Below are 27210 nucleotides of genomic sequence, written 5' to 3'. Positions count from 1 at the left end.
TTCTTGCTTGAGCTACCACATATACTGTATTGTTATTTTGTTCAGCAAGCTTGAGTGATGTTGCTCTGGCACAGTGTGAAAGTCATCAAGCTGTTCAGAATAGTGTTTGAGAGCTGGTCATTTGCTACAGCAACAGATGGACATTTGATTTACACTTGGGTCTCTAATTTATTTGATTCACCTCAACATTGAATAGACTTATGTTTCAATGAAGATACGTGGGTTGACTCAATGTGAATCATTTTTTGAAATTCAGTTTTTCATCAAACTCAAGATGAATCATTTGGATTTGTGATAAGACATGGGCTAATTAATATACAGTTTATCTTTTTCAGTATGACATGCTCTCAAAAGATGTATTTCTATACGTATATTTATGCCATTTTTGTGATGTATATGCTGTCTATCTCAGGCTCTGGGTGCTTTTATCTATATTGAGCCTTTCAATCATACTGGAGTGAGGAATCGGTACATGTTGTTGATTACTTTTCATTAATCATTGTTTATTTTTTAAAGCACACATTGCAGGAACGATCCAACTGTCCTGAAGAAACTTGTTCAAGGTTAAAATTGTGATGGAGTAGTAGTGTGATATTGATTATTCCTATTAAAAAGACAGCATTGGTTTTGTCCATCCTTACCTGTTAGTCAGCACATGATATGTCAGGGATCATGATATCCACATGATATCCAGTCAGTTTTTTTTAACAAGGTTTAATTTGATTGTATACTTAATTTTATGATGGGATTTATCAAGTTACTTACCAAATAAATAAATTGAAAATGTCATGCAGTGTTGTCTGGGACCACTGTCAATGGTCCATTATAAAGTTTTAATTATAGAAAAAAAAATATTTGACCTCATAATTCTTTCCAGTGTTCCAGAGAGGCATGTAATAATGTATAGTTGTAATACAGTATATGTAATAATGTTATTTGTGAACAGCTTCTATTAGTTGTGTGGGTGTGATTACTTAAGGATGATTTTGGTCTTTGAGCTTTAGAACTGAATGTTCAGCTCTGTATAAGCCTTTGTCATTTCTTTCACTTCTCTAAAATCTTAATTGCTGTAAAAATGTCAGAGCATAATAGAGCCTATCTTATATTATCAGCCAGCTTTTAAGGACAGTTCGCAGTGTTGGATAGAATTTTTATTTTTTTATTTTTTAAGTCACTTGTGCTCACCAAGACTGATTTAAAAAAAATATATATATAAGAATACAGTATAAACAGTAACATTGCAAAATATTATTCCAGTTTTCTTGTAGTCTTTAGTGTCACATGATCTTTCAAAAGTCATTCATGAAACATTTCTTCTTATTATCAGTGTTGAAAACAGTTGTCCTGCCTGATATTTTTATGGAAACCGTAATAAAAAAAAAAAAAAATCAGGATTCTTTGATGAATAGAAAGCTAAAAAACTACATTTATTTGAAAAACAATCATGTTTTTCCACAATCCTATTCCCCTCCGTCTGACACTGGGTGCATCAGCTTTGACTGATCATTTGATCAAACAGAGAAGGCCCTGAGGAATCAGGAAGTAGAAGATAAAGGAACGCCGTTACCTTTTCATTTGGTCCCTGGAGTGACCTTTAACCCTCTTTCCTTCCTTGCCAAAGTCATTATGGCTGAACTGAGACAGGAGCAGTAGAGAAAATGTCCATTATGTGAGATTTATAACTGTGGTCCATGTCCATTGCTGCCTACAATGACAGATAAATCAATTGACGTGGACACCTGTGTTCCATGATTATGATTGCACAGACGCCCTGAGAGGATGTGAAGGTGAAAGATGTCTTTGTGACGTTAACTAGCAGATCTGTCTACTTAAAAAATGGTTTCACACCTGTCTACATCAAAAACCTGGTTTTAGTTTTATAGCCTAATAACAGATTGCTGACCTTTCTTGAAAGGTTACCATTAGCGCTCTGTTTTAAGGAAAGTTTAAGGGGTCGATGCTTAGGACTTAGGAATGATCTGAAAAATAAACCATATCAGCCTGGCTTATGTTATGAATACTTATTAAATGCCATAATATAATAATAATTAATTTCCTGAAACGCAAATTTGGTCTTACCGATTATGCATTTGTCAGCTTGTTTCAGTGCTGTTAACCATTAAAAACCATTAAAAATATTTTTTGTTAATTAAAATAAAGCTGAAATAAAATAAAATAAAATAAAAATATTAGATGAATGTAATTTTAACTTTGCAATTTTTTATTAAATTTGGAAATTTAAACAAAAAATAAAAACTATAAAGTAAGTTGAAGTACTAAAATTAAGACTGAAATAAAAATAAATCAAGCTAAATAGAAACATTAAAAAAAAAAAAGCATAAATGACAATAGCACATGACAGAATCACTAAAATGTAAAAATAAAAGTTAATAAAAAATATTATTCAATATTATAAAAGTATATAAATAATACGAAAATAACACTGGCTTGTTTGACTTTCCGTCGATGCAGCTGTGTGGCAGAATCTTGCGCTTGGCCTTAAAACTGTCATTTTATGCAGCCACCTACATTTTTTTTCTTCACACTGCAGCCAAGCAAAACAAAGCTCTTAAAACATAATGATTCTTGCCCGAAAAGTGGGGCGTGATGCAATCCCGCCCGGTTATAATGGCTGCTATTCCCCCTGGTGTATAGTATAGAGTAAGTTTCCAACATATTGTACCACAGGTAAGCAATGATTTATGGGATATTTAAGCACTTCTTCAGCACTGCAGATTCTCTGAGCCAGAATGGAGTCAGTGGGCAGTTTTTCCTTCATAAAATAAATCTGTACTTCCACCACACAGTGCAAAACTGTGACTAGTACTGCGCCATTGAACTATTGATTTAAATACAGCATGTGTGGTAGTGATTGGTGAGCGAGATCAAGCTGCCTCTCCAGGATGAGTGAGTGATGCAAAAGATAGATCATAATTACTTTTCTCTATGAGCACAGGAGTGTTTTAGCGTGTGTGTCCCCGCTCACGGCAGGATGAAAATAATGGCTTCTGTCATAAATCTATATCCAGAAAACTGTACTGAGGTTTAACATTGCCATATCTGCAAGAATACACACTTTTTCTTGTTTCACTCATCAGTGCGTAATTGAAGGTTTTCCACCCCCCTATATATAATCTCATACATCAATATCCAAAGGAACAAAAAGAGAGGACTAAACAGATTTACCGTATCACTCTTTGTCTTGGGAAATGGCTGCATTCTTCCTTGCATGTTCTTCTGTAGAAAAAAAACTAAAGCTTGAGGGTTAAAAGCAGCACAATGAGATGCCGACAGTGTGTTTTTGAGTTTGCGAAGAAGAGCCTCTGTGGACAGAAGTTTTTGATCAATTAAAACACATTCCTTTCGTATTTAAATCAATGTTTTTCACATTTATTCCTCACTGAGCCCAGGGCAACTAATTTCTGGAAGGTCAAAAGGCATCAAAGCAGTTGTTTATTGAGGCTAGACGCTCTTAAAGCACCCAATATTCCTATGCAAATGTGCGTGCATAAATTTGAATTCATGACAAGTAGTGTTTCTTGTTTTGACATTGGCCTGTAAGATATAATTTGCAAAGTTTACTTAAGGGAAACAACAACATTACAACAAGCAGAATGTGCATGTTTAGTTCAGCTAAAGCCACGGCTTATGAAATTCCCCTCTGCGTATGCACAGGAACTCTATCAGGAAGTCATCTTCGGTGGACCCAGCGAACGGTTCCTTCCCGTATAGATCCTCCAGCCCATCATCCCAAAGTCTGCCTCACTGCACTCTATTTCCAAAACCAATTTCTCGATAGCAGACATGCTAATCACACGCCTCTAAAATGTGTTTCCTGAAGCAATTTAGGGGTGAAATTCAACCTTTCACTCATAAATATTCAGACTCTGTTGTTTATGTGGCCTTAGAGCAAGTTGGGTTTTATTTCTAACACTTGTGCTTCATGTGTGGCTTTAAGGGAGAAGAACATTGTGAGACCAAACGTTGCGTGTGTGTCATGTGTCAAGAAGCAGATCGGCTGCGAACAGAACGAGGCTTTGTACTGAGCGGAGAGAGCTGCGGTTATCTGCTCGGTCCAGACGAGAGGACAGAGCAAGACCAACAGGATTGCGCGCAGGAACGTTTAGCTTGTTCAAACTTGAGGCCGAAATCTGTGGCTGAGATCTCTTGGATGTCAGCAGTTCTGGTTTAGTAGGTCACTCAGGTGCCTCTTTAGACTGGAAGTGTTTGGAATGATGGGATGAGGTGTGTGGCACAGCCACTGTGCCATGTTTACTGTTACAAGTCTGCTTTCACACTACCAAACCATTAACATCAAGATCTCTGGGACAATTTATTTTAAATATTAAATATTAAAAACAAACATTTTGTTGCACATTTTGTTTCAAATAAATTTGTAAAGGTATAGTTCACCCAAAAATGAAAATTCTGTCATCATTTACTCAACCTCATGTCCTCTCAAAACAGTAAGACATTTGTTTATTTCGGGACACAAATTAAGATATTTTCAATGAAATCTGAGAGATTTCTGTCCCTCCGTTGACAGCTACGCAACTACCAGTTTGTACTACAAAAAGTTCGTAAAGAGATCTTAAAACTAATCTATATGAATTCAGCAGTTTAGTCCTAATTTTCTGAAGAGACACGATATTATGAATAGTATTAATAAGAGAGGCTCTATTATGCTCTGGCATTTTTACCGCAGTTAAGATTTTAGAGATGTGAAAGAAATGACAGAGCTGAACATTCAGTTCTAAAGCTCAAAGACCAAAATCATCCTTAAGTAATCACACCCACACAACTAATAGTTCACAAATAACATTATTACATCTACTGTATTACAACTATACATTATTACATGCCTCTCTGGAACACTGGAAAGAATGATGAGTATTTAGTCCTAAACAGAAGCTCAATCGTACCTGCTTGATGCATGAGAACAAACCTCTTTCAGAAGCTCAAACGTGCTGTGTAACACACAAGAATTAACCTCATTGGTTCTTGCAGGAGCTCAAACATGCAGCATTAAACCCACAAGAGAATGAACCTTATTGGTTCTCGCACAAGTCACACGTCAAGCGAACATTCTTGAGTTTGCATTTACCACACCTGATGTGTGCGTTGATGAATGTTTAAATTCAGTCTGTCCATCATATAAAATTTGGACTAAACCGCTCATATGGATTAGTTTTACAATCTCTTTATGAACGTTTTGATTCGTCAAAGTGGTAGTTGCGTAGACTGTCAAAGAAGGGAGAGAAAGCTTTCAGATTTCGCAGAGGTCTAACGGGTTTGGAACGACAAGATGGTGAGTAAATTATGACAGAATTTTCATTTTTAGGTGAACTAACCCTTCAAATTATTCAATTGTGTCCACTCATATCCTGAATGTATGTGGTTGGATGTTTTAGGAAACCTTTGGAAATAATAAACTGAGGCTCATTGGAAAAACGTGATTCTACCTACATTTTGTATACAATTAACTGCAGTTTCCAGCTGAAATGACCACTAGTGACAGTGACACTTTTCACACAAATTATGATTACAGATGCAGATTGTCAATTTTAAAAGACATATTTTTGCTTGGTTTCTTGCACAATGGAATATTAAGACCTCAGTGCACAATTTGTAAATGAATACGGTTCATTTAGACGTTTACATCAATGTATGTATGTCGATTGTATGTATGTATGTATGTATGTATGTATGGCTTTTTTGACATTCTAAACTGCTCAGTAGTTCACCTGGTACAGCGTTGCACTTGCAATACAGAAAAATGCATTATAACTTGCTTCTACAAGTTTAAGCCCATTTATTATGACATGATAAAAGAGCTTAAACTTGTAAAAGCAAGTTAAATGCATTTTTATCTCCCCACTATCCGCTAGCTGCTTGTCCCCTGAACACACTGTAAAAAAACGTGGTCTCTGTAGACAGCCCAGGCTCCACAAATGGCAAGAAAAACAAACTGGCCCAGCCTGGACCACGAAACATAACAAACAGTGTTCCAGCCAATAACCGACAAGAATGATTTGGGGGTGGGGGTTGGGGGGTTAGTGCGCGTGCACATGAAGGGGGGACATGAAATATCACATTTGATATGGCCGACACACAACCAAAGAGACGACGTTCCGATGAACAAATAGCAAAGAAGAGGGAAAAAGGAGAATGAACGCGCAAAGTCCCGAATTTACATCGGAAAAGCACTGAAGGGAGAGGGAGAGGACAGGATGAGGAGGAGGGAGGGTCGAGCTAGCCTCCGTTTTGTTTGACAATACTTTGACGTCAACAAGAAGTGACGTCACCCAACATCACTTAGAGCACCTTTAATCTCACTGGACATTTCATTTCCGAACTGCTGTGATATGTAGAAGAACCAACTTAATGAAGCATTCCAGAAACATTTCTCTCTCCTTTCAGAATCTGAAACATTCCAGATTCACGTTAACCTGTTTCGGATAAAACTTGAACACTTTAAAACACACTTTAACACTTATCCTAACTCTAAGCACCACTCGTTAGTTAGACATTTCACTTCGAAAGTGTTGTGAATTGTGCAAGAAGCAGCATCATTTTGCAGAAATGTCACCACAGACACTTTTTTTTTTACTCCCCAGTGAGCCTGGGTTGGAAATAATCATTATATTTGAAATTTGGTTCTGTTAGTGGCACAGAAATTCTACCTTTAATTGTGTATTACATTGTCCTCTTTCCCTGCTGTTCTCCTTTCCTACTTTCCCACTGAGCTTTCACTCATTTGCTATCCAGCCATTTTCAGACCTACTCACACCTGATGGATCCGATTTGAGCCACAGCTGCTGGTTGGTCGCGTAGATGGATTGGCTATCACCGAGGGATGGCAATTGTGTTTAATATCCACCGATATCCTGTACGGTGTGTCTCTGGAGGTATTAGCTAAGCCATGATATGCCTCCCAGCGCTCCTAGTCTAAGCCTTCAGTGAGACGTTAAGGTCTGCTGCTTTAACCCCCTCCTCCCCCCTCGTGCTCAAGTGTCTGTTTCCACATGTGTTTGAGTTAATTAGTAACAAAGCCACAGCAGCTCCCGGAGGAACGCCGCAACAGAACAACCTCCATCTTTATTAAAGAAACGCGATTTGAGTGATTTCCTTCCGCTTTTTTGTTTTTTTTTAATGGTTTATTTCATCTGCTACTCTTCCATTCCTCTAATTGGGAAGTTGGTGTGTTGTGAGGGAGCTTGAGGAATTAAGATGGATTGGAGGAAAAAAGGCATCAATGATAAATAGATCAGGGAACTGCCAGAAGGAGAGGTGACGGCGTGTCTTGTGTAAAGTCGCGCTCACGCTGACAGCTGTTAAACCCTCGAGGTCAGCAAGTCTCTGTGCTCTTGGCTGATTATAGGTGTTCCAACATGACTGCTGTATCCAAATGTTTCAGGTGGGGCATCACTATGTGCATTTACAATGGCAGTAGCATCTTGTCGCTACTCATTTTGTAGGGATGCACCAATATGGACATTTTGTCTGTCTATCTGTCTGTCTGTCTCTCTGTTTGAATTTTGTTAGACTGCTCACCTAAAAAATCCAGAGCTTTAAATAATGAAATTGCTTTTAATCTGAAAGCATTTTTATAAATTTAATTGGATTAAGGTAATTTATTTGATGTGATTTTGAATGCTCACTTGAAAAGTTCAGAACTCTAATGAGGAAATTGCGTTTATTTTTAAAACAAATTTTATTTGACCATATTTGGGTCCCATGATCATTTGGCTATAGACCTTATGCACCAGAGAAACAAGGGCGCCGCCATCTTTGGAAAATTGTCTTTTAACTTCCGTTTTGCGGTCGCTCTGTATATTTATATGGCATTTCTGTCCAGGAGTAATTAGCTTTTTAAGTGGATTTACTTAATGTAAAGTTAACGAAAGTTATCATGAGGACTGTAATGTTTAAAGCAGATGACTTAACAAATGTAAATCGACCGGGAAGATTTTAAAACGAGCCGTTCATTAATAAACACGCAAAACGCTGTGAAAATACAGCCCGGAAGTCAAAAGACAATGAGCGCAGCGCTGAAAAGGGGCGGAGCTACATAAGGTCTATACTTTTTCAGCTTAAAGGGATAGTTCACCCAAAAATGTTTTTTTTTTTTTTTCATTATTTACTCACACTCAAGTGGTTCCAAACCAGTATGAATTTCTTTCTTACACAAAAGAAGATATTTTAAAGAATGTCGGTAATCAAACATTTGATGGTAGCCATTGACTTCCATAGTAGGACATTTTTTTAAATACTATGGAATTCAATGGCTACTGTCAACTGTGTCTGGTTACCAACATTCTTCAGAATAACTTATTTTGTGTGTAACAGAAGAAATAAACTTAGGAACTCATGGGTGAGTTCAAGAAACTCATTATTCATTATTTAAACAATCCCTTTAAATAATTATATCACACTTTTTATATTGAACTAATAGAGATAATGTTAAAAAGGCAATATCAGCCAATCAGCTGATATGACTACTGATATATCATAAATCTTTGCTCATTGTCTTCATCACCTAGTCACTCATGTTGCTATAAATCATCAAATCTCATTTACAATGAATGACTTCCAGTTGCTGCAAACTAGTGGAAAACAGCTTATAAATGTAAATGATGTTTTTTTTTTTTTTTAAACAGTTTAAAAATCACTATCCCCCGCTTTCACAGACAAGGCTTATGCCTAATTTAGACTACATGACTTTAAACGTCGGCAGATTGCTGTGCCGTTAAGACTACTTGACTTGCTGTCTGTAATCTGGAGTATTGAAGTCGTTGTGGTGTTCACACTACACTAGGTAAATGGTCCACAACAGGGGGTCACACACTGCACAAGCTGTCAAGAACTCTGCCCAATGACTCTATCTGGTCCCCAAACCACATTTTGTCATGGAAACACATGTGAGAAGTGGAATGGGGAAATGCCGCAAAGAAACGCGTGAAACAGGAGTTGTTTATTTGAAAATGGACGTCGGGAAGAAATTAGCGCTGCAAGTTCTTTGCGCGATGATCTGTTCTGAAAAAACCCTGAAAAAGGAAAAAACAAGGAATATGGATGAATATAAAAGTATATAAAATTACATTATAAAGCTTGGAAGAGCCATGACATTTGTTTATATAACTCTGATTGTATTCATCTGAAAGAAGAAAGTCATATACACCTAGGATGGATGGTGAGTAAATCATGGGGTAATTTTCATTTTTGGGTAAACTATCCCTTTAAGATAGTCTAAATACAGACTAAAATGCATGTTTGAGCTATTGTGCTATTGTTTTGTCTCAAGATGCTCACCAGTAATTTATTTTATTTTATTTTTTATGGCACATTTGTAAAAGTTACTTAAATATCCTAATTGAACTAAGGCCTAATCCTGGCTTAATCTAAGCCCTGTCTGGAAAGTCCCCATTAAAAAAATGAAAACCCACTGTGTGTCTGTGTGTGACAAAATGTGTCACAAAATATTTTGGTCCCCATGAGGAAACAAGCTTTTAAATCATACAGAATTACCTTTTTTGAAAATGTAAAAATGTTTTTTTATGATGACTAGGTTTATAGGGTTAGTGTAGGGGGATAGAATATACAGTTTGTACAGTAAAAAAAAACATTACGTCTGTGGAATGTCCCCATAAAATATGAAAACCCAACATGGAAACTGTGTGTGTGTGTGTGTGTGTGTGTGTGTGTGTGTGTGTGTGTGTGTGTGTGTGCGTGCGTGCGTGCGTGCGTGCGTGCTTGTGTGCCAGGGCTGCTTGTGTGCCAGGGCTGCCCGGCTAGTGGGCACTGGAGAGTTTGGACAGAACAGTCAAAACCCACATGAGACAAACACCTCCTCTTCCAACTCATCATCACTTCATGAGCTCTTTACACACACACAATTTTGCAAATAGCCATTGTTTCAAACACCTATAGACACACGTAGCACGTAACCAAATATTTTAACCACCACAAACAGACAGCTGTGTGATTAAATGTGCTATTATTGGGTAAAATCTGATTGCTCTCCAATACATGGGAGTTGTGTCCCAGTCCCAGTCCCAGCTGTGAGAACATGAGCTCGGTCTGCCTTCATTCATTTGCTGTGTGTTGTGTGACCATCCCCACAAGTGCAGTTTTATTAACATGCATCAACACACCATCTGTAACCTGAAATCAAACAATAATTGAGCATAATAAATGATGTTAAATCCATTAACAAAGGCAGAGGTTGAAAGTTGTTTGTTTAGGGCGTGTTGAATTATACACTGTTAAATATGCTGATTTAAATTGCAATGTTCTTAATTAAATCTGAATTGCAAAAGAAAAAAAGGTACTCTGCAAGCCTTTCTAACACACACACACACTTTAACACATTTATTTTTCTCTTCCATTTGCTCTTTCAATATCCGGGATTAGTCATTCATTTTTCCCTCTCTGCTCAAAGCCAGTCAAGAAATGAAATCTCTTTCTTGTCTAAAACCTTCCGTGTTATCAATTGAAACCAAATACATCAATGCCATTTAATGTCTCTGACTTGTGGCCATTTAACCTTGTAATTTTATGTCATACCCAAACTGAAATCTTTCTCTCCAGGGAAATTAATCACTTGATAATCACTTTTGTTGGCAAGAAAGATGCTATTACAGTGGTGCTAATTGTTAAACATGGAAACGCAATGAAAAAGGGCACTGAGGTGAACCGGCCTCCTCTTTTATAATGAGGAATGATGCAGATCACTGCTCGGCTCCTATCCGTCCGCATAATCAGATGAGTGTGTGTGTGTATTTTTATTGGATCATTAAAATCATAACAAATACCCGGTATGTTGCCGCTGTCTTTGTTTATTTGACTTGCTGTAAGTGTTAACTCTGTATTAGAGTTGGATTTAACTCATCTGGATTCAGACAGGATTACTGGGGCTTGTTGATAAGATGAAGTCTCCATTATCCTGTGATCACAAGTGCTGTTTGGCAGAGATCTGACGTGCAGGTAAATGTTGTGTGTTTGGATTTCCCTCCTCCTGTCTGTGCCAGCACAGCTTTTCACCTGCCACAGATGGATGTGTGTGTGTGAGTCTAAATGCTTGCTTGTGTGTGCGCGCGTGCGTCACGTTTTGCATGCATTGTGATGGCCAAATGTCCCCACGATTGTAGTAAAACCTGAAACAACCTACACTGATTAGAAAAGAGGCTTAATGCTTAATGATATAAATAGTTTCTTAAAGGGATAGTTCACAATTCTGCCATCATTTACTCACATTCATATCATTCCAAAACTGTATGACTTTCTTTCTTCAGCAAAATTCAAAAGAGGATATACAAATTTTTTTTTTAAAGTCTGCTTTTTTGTCCATGCAATGAAAGAGAGTGGGGTCCAATGTTGTTATTAGACAACCTACCCTTACCTTATAAATAATACTAACATGAATGGTGTTTCAGTTCCTCACAATATCTTCTTCTGAAGAATGATCATGTAAAAATTCAGAAAGGATTTTAAGGGTTTGGGGATTGAAAATATCTTTAGCTCATTCAAAAGCAGTTGAAGTCAATGAAAAGTCCTTGTGGAAAAAAAATGTGTGTTTTTGCAACTTGTCCAACCTGTTCAATCAATCACATATACTCACACACTTGAGTTCTATCATTGTTCCTTATTTTATTGGGGTTTACCGCTTGGTCCTGTTATTCAAAGGGATAATACTGGAAGAGTATATTCCACCTGATTGTACAGAGTCTGTTCCATTTAATTATAAGTGATCATTAAGCATTTTTCGCCTTTGCGCTCGATTCGAGCACACGTTAATTTAGGGTCTCTGCAGAGAAGATGCTTCATAAGCACTTTGTTCATCCCAAATTGGCATGGACACATAATGCAGGTGAGACTTGCTGTGATAGCACAGGGAATAATCAAAGTCTCTGCCAGGAGCAGAAACAAGCATCCTGCCCCTGAATGATTACAGTGATTGTGTAAACCCAATGAGAAAGACCATGTTCTGTGATAGATCAGGGAGAAGGTCTGTCTCTCTCTCTGTGTAGTTCATGAAAGCAGAGCTCAAAGCCATCTGCTAAATAAAGAAAAAACACGTAAAAGAGAGAACGTGAAAATGAGAGAGACATGTTGAGAGAGGGTTGCCATGACAGGGATTTATATATAAGGCAGTCAGTGAGACCGCGATGTAGATTAAAGAAGGAAATATTTCATTATTTATTTAGTTTTTCTTGCTCTTTTGCAGAAGTCCAGGTGAAAGACCTTTGAAGAACTGGGGCTTTGATGGTGATAAATTGACATCTCTCTCTCTCTCTCTCTCTCTCTCTTTTTCTTTACTTGGGTCGGCCGTGTTCTGGTTTTGGAGTGACATAAGAGATGTGGGGAAGAAAGGCTACAGCCTCATGGTTAGAGAGATAGTGTGTGTATCAGGGTGATGGAGCCCAAAGGTAGATCTGTGTGTCTGTGTTTGCTTTCACATGCCAGTCTGTGCTTTTGAATATAACTCCGTCTGTAATCGTATCAGATTGTTTTGATGGTGTTTATGTACCCTACCAGTCAAAAGTCTGGTGTCGCTTGACTCGGTTTATGTTTCTCATGATCTTACGTTTTGCCCTGAAGGCTTGAATTAAGTTTAGCAGAGGAATAAACTGTGCCTGTGGATTTCTTTTCGGCAAAACGTATGATTTTATATTACATCAATCCATCCATTCTCCAAAGCGTTTGTCCTGTGTAGCGTGGCGGGAATGCTGGAGCCTATCCCAGCCAGGACTCAGGATGGTTATTAGAGTTAACTGCAACTGAAACTAAAACCATAAAAAAAAAAAAAAACATACATTTTTGTTATGTGAAATAATGTTAAATGAAATGAAAGTATTAAAATATCATTTTTACTTATTTTAATTTGATGTACAAACATATCATCATATACTATACATCTTAACTAATTGAAATGACAGAAATGCACAAGCTAGAAGTAACTAAAATTAATATTAAATATATAAAAATACAAATATTCAAACTATAAATAAAAACTATTATAAAGTAACACTGACTCAAAGCAAGGATTTAATTGAATTTAATTTGTAAAATTTTGATTTGTAATGGACTAATACAATTTGTGAAGAAAAAAATAACATTAATAAGTATCCATAATACATGGGACCTCCTTCAATATTATTAAAATGTATTCCAGGTGCATATTTGGTGTATAATGAAGTTGGTTAAATCTTTGGCAATACTTTAGTTTGGGGACTAATTTACACTATTACCTAGTTGCTTATTAGCATGCATACATATTAATACCTTATTTTGCATTATTTTTCATCCCTTAATTCTACCCCATACCTAAGCTTAACAACTAGCTAACTAACTATTAATAAGCAGTTAATTAGGACTTTGAGGCAAAAGTTGTAGTTAATAGTGAATATGTGTTCCCTAAACTAAAGCATGACCAAATCTTTTCATGTGAAAAATAGTAATAATAAAGGAAGGAGTAGGTGTGTGAACAAAATTTGACTAGTACTGTAAACTGTTAACATGAAGAAGGCAAGAGAGGGTGTTATTTACCTGAACAGCGACTGTGTGGGCTGGAAAAGTACATGATTCTTTACTACAAAAAGACAAATTCTGATTCTTTGCATCCATCTATCCTGACCAAAACGTCTTTCATAATTCTGTTTATAACACCTCGGCTGAGTACAAAGGAAAGCTGATTAAATGTAATGGGATTGTGGTTCGCTTAGACACTGTACAAGGTTAGTCTCAGAGCAGGTATGTGATGGGAGACTTCATGCAGCGTCAAATTCTGCAATGTAACTTTCATTAGTGTGGGATTATCCATATTAGCTGTTCCCATATTCCCACCGATAATGAAGTCTAATTATTTCTGGAGCTCCCTCAAAGCGACAAGAGATGGATTTTCCTGCAGCGGCAAGAGTGTACAACACTTCGACACTTTGGTGAACGACTGTATGCTCGCTAATTACCACCTCTCAATGTAATGTGGGAATGTTCATGACAACTATGATGATGCTTCACCTTGTCATGCTACTGTATCCCTTTCTAAAGACTAATGCAATTAGAGTCTTGTCCACTTATAATTCATGTGAACTCTTCATCATAGGCATCTTATAATGAGGCACTTGGACTGGTGTATTTCTGCAGCTATTGTCTTCTTGTTTATTTTCTTGCCAAAGTGTGATTAATGGGTTAACCACTTAATGAAAGTGGTGGGATGCTAATTAGGCATGGCTTGGCAAGATAATACCATACAACATCATTTTGCTAGCACAGACTAACCAAAGGTTGTTATTGTAAATGTCTCCTTGTGTTTCACTCTAACCTCATGCTACTGTGTATAAAACTAATCGTTTTTGATCTCTGTGTCTCTACAGGTAGAGAGAGAAATAGCTATTCTGAAGCTCATAGAACACCCACATGTTTTGAAGTTGCATGATGTCTACGAAAATAAGAAATATTTGTGAGTATACACCACTTTTGTTTATCCATGCACCATGCAATGTATGAGCTGAGTGTGTATCAGTGCCTGGTAAACTCTGTATCTGTACGGAAGAGCAGAGGCTCTGATATCCCTGGATATGTGCTCGCGCTCCAGTGGCTGGGCTTAATGTAGTTTTCAATAATTGAAAAAGGAGCCACCATAGATGCAGCTGAGGAATTTGTTTTCTTAATATTCCGATGACACAGATGTATGGCCCGCACACTCGTAAAGTATTTGCCTATGAACATTTTTACACACAACAAATCAAGTATGAATCCATCCTTAATTTAAATCACGCTGACAGGTAATCGCATGAGAAAATCCTTTAATCGACTAATAAATCAGACGTCTGCCGTGTCAGTGAGTGTGTTTGTATGCGTGTTCAAATATGAATGGGAGTCTGCATGTATCTCATGAATACATGAATGCATGAGTAAGACATAAATGTGTTTGCCCATCAGACAGGACGATTGCAGGAAGATATTTCGCAAACATGTACACATTCACTCAAATGCAATACAGTCTGAGACTATATTGAAAATGTTGGCCTTTTTTCCATTTAAATCTAAAGGTGAACAGAATTTGGGGGGGAATTTTAAACATTATGGTGTGAAGGTGAAGTTGTTAAAAGTTGCTAATCAAATAATGTAATTATTCATTTGGGCTTTTACTCAAATTGGTGTGGTGATATTATAGTTTGTAATGGACAATTTGGTTTACAATTTTATTTTTATTTTTCATAGTAGCGTTTTCACTATAGTGGTCTCAGTGGACCCCCTCCTCTGTACACAACCATTCAAAAGTTTGGGGTCAGTATTTCTATTATTTAGCAAGGATGCATTAAGTTGATCAAAAGTTCCAATAAAGTATTTTAAATTGTTACAGAAAATATTTATTTCAAATAAATACTGTTCTTTTGAACTGTATAGTCAGTATCACAGTCTCCAAAAAAGCAGCACAACTATAATTTTGTTTTACATATGGAGGGGGGAATCATGGATGATGCGACAGCAGCCATATCGCGCCACCACTCACTATTTTCAACATTGATCATAAGAAATGTTTCTTGAGCACCAAATCAGCATATTAGTACGATTTCTGAAGGATCATGTGACACTGAAAACTGGAGTAATGATGCTAAAAATTCACAGGAACTAATTACATTTTAAAATACTGTATTCAAATAGAACATTTAAATTGTTATGATATTTCACAATATTACATTTTGGACTATATTTTTATGAAATAAATGCAGCCTCAAAACCATAAATAAACCTTACCAACCCCAAACTTTTTAAAAGTAGTGTATACTGTATATTGGCATGGTAGTAGATCTGTCCTGGGAGTTTCATAGCTGCTGTGTATCAGGATTTCTTATCTCCTGCTTGTTTTCCACAGATATTTGGTTCTAGAGCATGTGTCAGGTGGAGAGCTCTTTGACTACCTGGTAAAGAAGGGCAGGTTAACACCCAAAGAGGCCAGGAAGTTCTTCAGACAGATCATCTCTGCGCTGGACTTCTGCCACAGTCACTCTATATGGTAAGAGCTCTGGACTTCATTGCTGTGTACAAATCTTAGTTTGTTTTACAGGGCATCAAAATCCTTTATTTTGAGCATTGCTTGGCACACTCTCATTATTTTGGTTCAAGAAAGTCAAATGTGTTGGTTTTGTAGCCGCTAACATTTTTTGTTTGTTTTCATACATCATGTATAGCCACAAGCTGTTGTTGTCCGACCTGTTTTATTGCTGCTGTCTCATTTATTATGTATGGTAAAAGCCACCTCAAGTGAAGCATGTTTCAGTCATTGCAAAGCATTGTTATGAATACTGAATATCATCATATTGAGATATTACTATTTTGCACATTTAGTTTCTAGCCACACACTCACACTCACACTCACACATACTTTCCAGGTCAAAGATTAATGGCTCCCCTCCAGTGCAACTGCAGAAAAGTAGAGTTTTTATCACTGAGTGTATCCTTAAGCCTTTTCTCTCCACATCTTTGAGATATAAATGAAAAATATGCTCACAATTTCTCTATATGCTTTCTCTCAATCTTTGCTGACTATAGAGCCAAGAGGGTTTCAATTAGCCGTGCAAAAACTGGAAAATAATAAAGGTTTTTGCCTTCTTACACAGTTCCTGAGATTTTCAAATAATTTGAAGTTAAAATACTGAGAAACAAGTGCTTCATCTTCACCCCAGCGTAGTTTTTATCAAAGTGTGTTGTTGTAATGAGGTGACCTACCCCAAAAACACAAATAAAAGAAGAATCTTTTCAGAGGTATTTAAAAACTAATTTAGTTTTTCTTGCTAATAGATCATGGTAGAATAAGACTTTTTCTTAGAAAAAAAGTTTTTGGAAAGGCAGGCAAAAAGTATTGCAATACAGAGAAATGGCTTTATGGACACCTGGCTTTTTAAAATTCTTTATTAATCAGTGATGTCTGGATCATCAAATATATATTTTATTTAATATTGGATCGTTTGAAACATACATTAAATTTTTAACAAAGTACATTTAGTTTATAATACAATTAATGGTCTAATTTTCAAGCTGGACGTGTTGTGGCAATGATAAATTAACACAGAAAATTCGTTAAAAATCTAAAATAATGTATAGCCTACTTACTGTGGTCAATTTTCAGAATTTCACATTGATTATTATATAGAAATCCTTAATGATAATCATCCATCAAGATTGTATGTTGTCACTTTAGGATACAATCTTGCATTATGTTGGGAAAATAAAGTGTGGATTCTCAAATTTTACTTACAAAAATAAACATTTTCAAAGTTTGAACCTGTCAAACTAACCAAGTACAACTACAGAACTTCATAAATTATACATCAGGAACAGTGACAAACTAGACAGTTGGACGACAGCCTGTGATTTCGACTGTAGTCTTAAATGTACTTTCATCTAACTTTTTACAACTTTAACCCTTTCGCACGTACGATCACACCGTTGTGATCAGTCGAGGCTGGTCCCTGGAACGTACGATCACACCGGTGTGATCAGTCTAGGCTGGTCCCTGGAGCGTACGATCACACCGGTGTGATCAGTCTAAGCTGGTCCCTGGAGCGTACCATCACACCGGTGTGATCAGTCTAAGCTGGTCCCTGGAGCGTACGATCACACCGGTGTGATCAGTCTAGGCTGGTCCCTGGAGCGTACGATCACACCGGTGTGATCAGTCTAGGCTGGTCCCTGGAACGTACGATCACACCGGTGTGATCAGTCTAGGCTGGTCCCTGGAACGTACGATCACACCGGTGTGATTAGAACGGTCAGTGCATCACGTGATCAACTGCTAAATTCAAATGTGCTTTTGCACGTTGGCTGGCGCTGAGCCAGAGATGGAAGTACTCAGCGCTGTCGTATATCTCAACTTTTCAGTGTTTTCAACCACATAATGTTTATTTTAGGTTTCAGACATATAAATTCACATACGAACTAGAAAAACAATACATTTAGAGTTTGTAAAATACACACTGATGTCTAAGGAAGCGGCAATAATAATGCTTTCCATTATAATTAGACACGTTTTATTCATATCAGATACACATTGTGTAAGTCATTTTAAAGTTTACTCTATTCTTCTCCCAGTTCACCGGCCACTTACTTTCATGTATTTCGGGAGAAGTGGATGAATTCACGTGTTGTAAATCCAACAGATCCGATTCTCTGAACTGGGACACAAACTAACATGGTGGCGCCCATCGTGCTTTCAGCTCAACTAACGCGATCGTTATAAAGGTGTTTAAACAGCAAAACACATCTACTTGCATATATTTGTCAATCGGAATATTAGATATTTCATGCTATAGCCAACAAATTTGTGAATGTAAAAAAAAAAAAAAAAAATGTCACGGTATGTCACGTGACAAGAAATGACGTGTCACCGTGGAAACCATAAAGTGACACGTTCTAAAAAACGGTCGCCTTGAAAAACTCATGCTGGGGGGTCGACCAGAATATTTTAAACTTCCGTGTTAAAGGGTTAAGAGATATCGCTAATGCTAATAATGATTCTGTTTGAATTCTCACAACCATATCCTCTTCATATGCTAATATACTAATGCACTGAAGGGGCAGCCATTAGCACAATATTTGCATCTGTTTACCAATGCGCTTCAGCAGGCGCACAGCTTAATGAAGAATGCCTCATGCTTCCAGCACAGCTCAACTAGCTGATGGATGGTTTGAAGGCCTTTCTCGATAGATGATGGAAAGCATTGAATAAACAGCATAGCAGGGAGGCATCACTCGTTCTCTCCTCTGCTCATTCACAGCCATTTTCCTCTCTGGGGTTTGAAACCACCATACAGATTATGTTCGGTGTTGATAGCCTTATGTTATCATTGCATTCACAGGGATAAAATTATAGCTTTCTGGCCCTACTGTGAGGACAGACAGAAAGACTAAAGTCTGAATCAAATCTGTCAAATTCATCAGCCTTTTACATGATGCAAGTGCTGTCAGCTACACAAGGTCGTCAGAGAGGAAAAAGAAAAGTGTTGAGCCACGTTAACTCTTGGCTTAGTTAACTGGGCCTGATCCTGTGTTATGTAAAGCAGTTGCCAGTGTTGTATGGAAAGACTGATAACTTTTTGCTGTATTTCATGAGTAATGCTACTAGTCGCTACATGCATCAGCAGTGTGAGCTGCTAAACTCCAGTCCAAACTATAAAAAGAAACTGAAGAACAATAGTTCCAAGATTAACTGCTTGTTTTTATGACTGTAGTTATTGGTCTGCATATTTTAGTGCTCTTAAGTGTGGACTGTGTCTACAAAGATGAATGTGCTGTTCTGAGGACATAGAAATTAGGAGAACACATAGAGATAGGAAAAGGCACAGAGAGATGGGAGAAAAGTGATATTGCTGACATGCTGGTGGTTATTAAAACCTCAATAAATGGACCTTAGTCAAGGTAGACAATATATTTTATTTAATGTGAATGAAAATAAGGCTGTGAGCTGTATTTTCTACATCACGCAACATTATGGTATAACAGCAACCTCACAGCATGGTCACTAGTGTTCTCCTCAAGGAGGGATTGTGTGTATCTGTTCCATGAACTTCTACTTTGTCAAGGAATATAATGAGCACCCATTTCACACCTACGTTAAGTGTATGGATGGAGGACCAGAGACAAATTGAGCTAATGTGAGCTGAATGGAAAGTCAGCTGGACACCTTAGTTTCCACAAACCACTGAGGGGGGGAGAGCCCAGTGTTTTGGGGCAGTTTGTGGAAAACCAAATTATTTAATTTATGAAATCAATGCCCCGTCCTTGTCTTTTTTTGCCTATATTGAGCTCTAAAATCATTAGGTTGGGACAGAGTTGGTGGATGTTATAGTTGTGGGTATGTTTTGGTAACCAGTTTGCCGTATAGAACAAAGGGTCTCCCTTCTGAAATTATTCAATTTCATTCCGATGCCTTTTCATCCTGAGCATTCATAATTAGACAGCGCATAATGAGACTTCCTTGCACTCAGGCATTATAATGAGAGACAGAGCAGCAGAATGGTTTAACAGTTGATGGATAAGTGCTGTTGCAGGGCATACAGCATGTTTTGCATGCTTGAATAGTGCAGTATCTGGTTATTGTGTTTAAAACAAGCAGAGTTCTTCTGAAAAGGATGTTTATGATTGTGTCGTGTAGTTTCTGATACCCAGAGATCATCCAGTCAGTCCTGCTTCACCCAATCATTCTCTTGCTGGCATCTAATCAGAAGAGCCTTTCAGTAAACACACACCAGTATTGACTGGGAGCCTCATGCTATCTTTCCATTACAGAGAGCTCCTCCTTCTCCTTAGTTGCCTTGGCATGAGAGAGATGAATCAATCTCTGTAGTAAAGAACTCTATTGCTGGTTTGTGTTTAACCTTTGCAATAACTTATTTCTGGTTGAAGAGATACCCGCTCTTTTATAGCTGGTGCTTCCAGAAGTCACATTTATTGTGGCAACTCCAACATACAGAGCCTTTTATAGATGAACGTGTGCAGTTTACTAGTAGAGCATGAGATTTGACTGAAATGCATTGATAATATTGACAAGATCCCGCACTGACTGTCTTTCTATCTCATGATCAAGTAATTTCTGTAGGTGCCTGGCCAGATGTTTTTATGTCTGCCAGATCACTACGGTTGCAGATGGTTATTGAGTTCTAAGAATGGTTAAGCTTGCTTCAGTGCAATTGTAGTTATTGCGGCAAAAGGAGGAAAGTATTTCTGGTTCAAGTCACGTTTCTATCCCACCAACAATTATTGGCCAGTTGTTGTTTCCAAACCATCCCAAATGAAGAGCTTCAGTAAATTCTCATTGGCTCACAGGTCACGATCAGCTGTCTTTTGAAAGATACTTGAAATATACAAGCTGCTTTTTGATCTCTTGGGACTAAAATGGTCTTGTGTTCCTCGACCACTTCCTCGCTCAGGATGAAAGAGGCTTCGCTTCTTGACACTGGCACACAAAGCTCTGAATTTTTATCTTCAGATCAGAGGATTTCACAATGGTACAAGGAATCAACATGTTTCCCATGATGTCTGATCAAGAGATTTGGTGCTGAGTCTGATACTGGCAGCTTAAACAAGTAATATAAAATGTGGTTAAGCTGGAACATTCAATAAAATCACAAACATCTTTATTGACCCATGTGCTCAGTGGAGGTTTACCAGTCAACAACGAGTTTAGTTTTTCAAATATCAGTTTTTTCAAATATAATTTTCTGAGAAATAACAAAGAAACAGTGAAAAACAACTTTAATGAACTTCACATTTTTAAGGATTTTATCTTGAGGCTTTTTCTTCATTATGATATCAGGACATTTGTGTCACATTGACTATGCATTTTGAAATAATTCAAAAAAAAAAAAAAAAAACTTAAAAACATGCTCATCATTGAAGTTATACACCATTGTGTAGATGTTTATACCTTAAGCATGTTTTTGCTCCTCTTGTTTTGCAGTCACAGAGACCTGAAGCCAGAGAACCTGCTGCTGGATGAGAAGAATAACATCAGGATAGCAGACTTTGGCATGGCTTCTCTACAGGTTGGAGACAGTCTCTTAGAAACCAGCTGTGGGTGAGTCATACTCCGTCTTCCGGCAACTATTAGCAGCATACGTGAAACATGTTTTTCATAAAACAAGGGGAAACCACATTTGGAGCATAAATACCCTGTTTAAATTTCACAATAGGGTACAATCATGCTTAATTTGGCTAAAACATTACATGCTAATGTAATTGTTTGATTTGCATTTTGATCTGAATAGAATTGAAGTATAAATTTAGGCTTGGATTGACAAGTCCCTTTCACATGAAATGGCTATTGAGAAAAATAGCGTCGTATTGAGAAGATGCTATTGAGAGCTTTGAAAAGTATGCTAGTCCAAAACTAGCAAAATCACTCCCATTGATAGTCTAAGGCACAAATGCAGCACTTGGTTCATTTGCATACATCATTATGATAAGAGCCAGAGAAATGGCACAATATTAACGACTGATGGCTGTAACTGAAGGACTAAGTCTTGCATTGAGACACTTGGTTGAGCCTGTTGCCACTGAGGCACTTCCTGAACTGCTACTATTAGTGAAAAATATGAATATGATAGCCTGACCCCACTCTGGCTTTTATAGTCCCTGTGAATGTGTAATGCAGGCCATTAGAGGCACCATTATCAATGAAAAGGAGAGGGCTAGGTGCCAAAGTGCAGAGCATATTATCACGGATAGAGATTAATCAAGACTTTGAAATCCGCCCCAAGTGTCCAGACCATAGCTTTAACTTCAGTCGGTGTACTTCTGCTCCTATTAGCCATCACTAGAATAGTGCCAGGGCTTTGATGCTTTCCTTCGACTGAGGCGTGCTGTAATTATTGATTGTGACTTTCCCATCTCTAGGCACAGATATGACAGTTTTTAATTAAACACATTCATCTTTAGGCTCCTCGTATGCTGTCTGCTTGACACAAATGTATTCTGTTTACCACGGTTAATGGACTCCAATTGAATTTGAAAGGGGCAGACCCCTCACGTATGAACACAGCAAGACAGGACGACTAACACAGAGCCTCCCAGTCATACCTCTTTGCCATGCATTCATTCATTTGGATCTGAGGCTCATTCCTTGCCGAGTGGATGGACTGACCTAATTTTGAAATACCTTTAGTTCTGAAAAGTCTCTCTGCCATATTTGGTAATTTTGTGTGAAGGGGTGGTTACATAAAAAAAAAATGGCCATGGCTGCTTGGAATTTCAGTCAATTTAATTAGATCCCCCTCCACAACCTCCATTCAAGTGAAACTAGATTACCCACAATATAGTGCAAATTTCCCTAGTACCACTGGTCATATTTGGACCATTACTCTATGTCCCTTAAGCTTGCAAGTTTGATAATAACATCAAAGAAACCTTCTTTTGCTGCTTCTTGTTCTCTGAGGCATTACCAGCACTAACTAACTGGCACAAAGTCAGATTAGCTTAGAGTAAAAACTAATGCCTAATGTCAGGAGAAAAAGAGTCGATTTCAGTGTTTTTGACTCTTTAACCAGCTTCCCTCAAATAACATAAAATATCTTTAACAAATTATTAACCGCATCTTGGTTTATATTAGTAAATTCTCTTCATCGGGGTCTTTTCACAACAGCTTAATCACCCCCTGTGGCTCTCCTGATTTGCCATATCAATCCTCCCTCATGTTCCTATCATAGGGGATATCCATGGCACACATACAGAAATCAGGCTTCTGCAAAAAAAAAAAAAAAAAAAAAACCCTGCCGGAACCGTTATTGTAGTTTAGTTTGCAAGATAATGAGGCGGAGAGTATCTGTTTATAGTGCATCACATGAGTTTCTTAACGTGGTCTTGTGAATATTTTGACTGCTAGGGAGTAACATTGTAAGGTCATAGCAATTAACTAAATGCCCTGTCACAGGGGATCTGATTTTAAAGCGTAAACCTATATACTTTGCTAAACATGGAGTCGATTTTTTTGGTAAGACTTTACAACAAGTTTCACTTCATATTAGTTAATGCATAAGGCATCGTGAACTAACACTAAACAACATTATTTATTAATGTAGGTTAATGTTAATTTAAACGTACAAAGACACTTTTAACATTCAAGATGTATAATGCCACATTTACATTGAAATGTGCAAAGAAGCGCTACTGAAGTGCCGTTAGATGTCTACACAGAATGTTTAATGCTGTTTCGGAGATAGCAGAAATGCTTTGATACTAGGGGATGAGGTGGGTCAGAACAGGCATAATTTAGTTAGCTTTTAAATGGCATTATTATGTCTTTATACTGAATTTTGATAAGGCACAGAGCAGCCTTAACTTGGCTGTGTAGTTTGTGTATTATGGATAAACATGAAGTAACAGTGAACGATAGTGTACAGTATTTATAAATGAACATTGACCTAGATTAGTAAATGCTGTAAAAAAGGTTGTTTATTGTTAGTTTATAATATGTAATGCTTTTAAAATTAAACCTTATTGTTAAGTGTTCAGCGCATTCAGTGTGTGAAAAATGACACAATGCATCTATGACATATTCACAGAAACTATATAATACTTTGTTTCATCACATTATTGTGATAGTAATAGCTTATATTTCTTTCCACCCAGAATGAACGAGGCACCAGCTATGTATAAAATGGGCACAAAAGCAAATTGAAATTGCTGAGCAAGAGCATGTTGCATTAACACTTAATTTGGTATAAAAACCTTGCAATGTGGTATTGGAAACAGCAATAATAGCTTTCTCTTTCAGTGAGCAGTAAGCAGAGAAAGCAAACCATTAAATGAATGTATTATCATTATAGACTCAGTCTACATAATGGTATATGACACCTGCAATGAAGAAACAGGCATTTATAGAGCATTGGTGTTGATAAATGGAGAACTGCTTCTGATGATGTGCAACGGCGTTAAAATGCATTACACAATTCAAATGATTACACGCCTGTTTTACACACTCCCAGCAGAAAGTTTATTGCAATATAATGTTATATTATTGGATCATTTGACAACAGCTTATATAGGGTGGTTAGACGTAGGGCTGTTTGTCAGAAAGGATGATGTGAAGATCCTCATGCAAATCACAAGGAGTTATTACTGAATTAGTGTACTGCATGTTTCCTCGATGTACAAGTCCTCTAATGGGTGTTTTTGCCAAGGTTGGGTGAGGATGATGATGACATATTGTCCTTTTTTCTTTCAGATCCCCTCACTATGCCTGTCCAGAGGTTATAAGGGTAAGTACGTGCTCTCGGTGGCATCTCTCATAATGGGGCTTCCTCTGAATCTCTTTCTTTCCACTTCTAACTTCTCTCTCTCTCTCTCTGACAGGGGGAGAAATATGATGGCAGGAAAGCTGATGTATGGAGCTGTGGAGTCATTCTCTTTGCACTTTTGGTGGTGAGTGAAAGCTTTTTTGTGGCAGAAACTTCATTTTGTGTCATATAATTCTGCTGTAATGTAGCCCCCTGCCCTTATGACAAATTTGAGCCTCTCAGCAGCAGGCAATGAAAAAAAAAAAAAATCCCCTCTGAAAGTCTATCAGAGGATGTGGGAGAATCCAGACAAAGATATTTCAATGGTGGCTAATCAGCTAAGCAAGAGTTGGGTTTTAAGAGAATCAAGGTGTTATACCGGCTCTGTAGTCAGAGCTTAAAAGATTGACAACACCAAAGCTGCACTATGGTTTCCCACTTCAGATGGTGAATCATCTCTATATCAGACATAAGTGAGATCAGCTCCTTTTTTTTTTCCATCATGTTTCATGAATCTACTTTTATCTTCTTACTCTGACTTACTTAGACTGTAAAAGATTTCAAGATTTTGGAGGATGGAATCAAGCTATAATTCAAGTGGCGTGCTTTTGTCAAACCTTTAAAAATCTCTTTTTGGGCATGGCAAGATTTGATGTTTTTGAAAGAAGTCTTTTATGCTCACCAAGGCTGCATCAAAATACAGTAAAAACAGTAAAATTGTGAAATGTGACCCTGGACCACAAAACCAGTCACATGGAGCAATTTTATGAAATTGAGATTTATACATCACATGGAATCAATTGATGTATGGTTTGGTATGATATGACAATATTTGGCTGAGATACAACAATTATCTCTTTTGAAATTGAACATCTGGAATCTGAGGATGCAAAAAAATCGAAACATTGAGAAAATCACCTTTAAAGTTGTCCATTTATGTTCGCAATTATGCTGCATTCACTCACAAAAATAAATGTTTTATATATTTACAGTAGGAAATTTACTAAATATCTTCATGGAACATAATATTTACTTAATAACCTAATAAATTTTGGCATAAAAGAAAAACAGATCATTTTGTATACAATGTATTGTTGGCTATTGCTACTTGTGACTGGTTTTGTGATCCAGGGTCACAAATATTATTATAATTTAAAATATCTTATTTCTTTTTGTACTTATTCCTATGGAAAAGCTGAATTTTCAGCATCATTACTCCAGTCTACAGTGTCACATGATCCTTCAGAAATCATTCTAATATGATGATTTGCTGCTCAAAAACATTTCTTACTGTTTTTCTTTTTGTGATTCTTCATGGAATAGAAAGTTCAAAAGCATTTACTTCAAATATTTTGTAACATTATTTAAATCTTTACTGTCACTTTTGATAAATGTGTAATATATAGATAGTTAGATTTTTTTCTTTACCTCTTATTTGCATAGTCTGCTTACTCTGCACCGCTGTCAATCCCACAATCCCCCATGCAAGCCTGCTGCTCAGCTCTAGTAACTGAAAATGCCCGCTCAGCTCTGCGCCAGTGGACACGTATGGTCACACCAAGCTGTTGATCAACTTTAGAACTGTCTGATCCGTGCTTGTTTTACTTTTCCAATATCAAATATCTGAGACAAATGGCACTAGCTTATAATTAAATCATTCTCAAACCAGACAACAACTCCTCTGATGCTCTGAACGCAGACGGCCTGCTTTGATACTGGATAATCAAGCTGGTCCAAGTGTAATTACTGTTCAAGACCATGAGCCCAACACAATCCCATCCCAGCAGAACCGTTTGCCCCAGTGAAATTGGAAAGCCAATTGATTCCCTGTTCTCTTTTGTGTTTGTGTGCTCCATTATAACTGCTTCCTCTTCACAAACCAATCAAATTATTCCTGCATGTCCCTGGAACCTGTTCTTTAATGTTTCAGTGATCAAAGACCTTTTATTAGAGAAATCTGCATTCTTTTTATTTATCTTCTCTCTACTTTGCTAGTTTTTGCTTGATTATATCATCTTTTACATGGCCCTGTCGTCAGTCATGCTTGTGAATTTTCTGTGTCATTTATCAAGCGCTGACATCTCAGTGGTGTCAGGGACCCTGATGGGTCTCTCTGATGTGAAAATTATGAAGTGTATCTGGCACAAAACAAAGCTAATTATCAAAGCACAATCATCTCTCTGCGCCAGCCTTTTCTTTATTTATTTTGCGTCCTACTTCCTGTGTAGCTATTCTTTTACAAAGCTCTCTAAAAAAAGTGGGGGTGCTTTCTCTTTGTCAAAGCATTCATCACTTCTATCCCTTCAATTTTACCACAATTTTTTGAAAAATGATGCAAAACCTATTTAAATATTCATTTTTGCTATTCAAATGTTTTTTTTTATTAATGTTTAAAAGTTTGGGGTCTGTAATATTTTTTTAATTAATTAATACT

General features: G+C 37.2%; 1 protein-coding gene across 8 annotated transcripts in view; it reads left to right on the top strand.

The window, feature by feature from the left end:
- brsk2b (BR serine/threonine kinase 2b) overlaps positions 1-27210 on the top strand; it is a 135393-nt gene that overhangs the window by 75286 nt on the left and 32897 nt on the right. For all 8 annotated transcript variants that reach the window (XM_084403945.1, XM_084403944.1, XM_084403947.1 and 5 more), the window contains exons 3-7: positions 14376-14461; positions 15881-16021; positions 21464-21580; positions 24725-24758; positions 24853-24921. In XM_084403945.1, coding sequence (XP_084260071.1) covers positions 14376-14461; positions 15881-16021; positions 21464-21580; positions 24725-24758; positions 24853-24921 — 447 coding nt within the window. The remainder of the gene's footprint in view (positions 1-14375; positions 14462-15880; positions 16022-21463; positions 21581-24724; positions 24759-24852; positions 24922-27210) is intronic.

This window comes from Rutilus rutilus (assembly GCF_951802725.1).
Source record: "Rutilus rutilus genome assembly, chromosome: 3".
Lineage (NCBI taxonomy): Eukaryota > Metazoa > Chordata > Actinopteri > Cypriniformes > Leuciscidae > Rutilus > Rutilus rutilus.
Note: the sequence above shows the minus strand (reverse complement) of the source record. Positions and strands in the feature narration are given on the sequence as shown.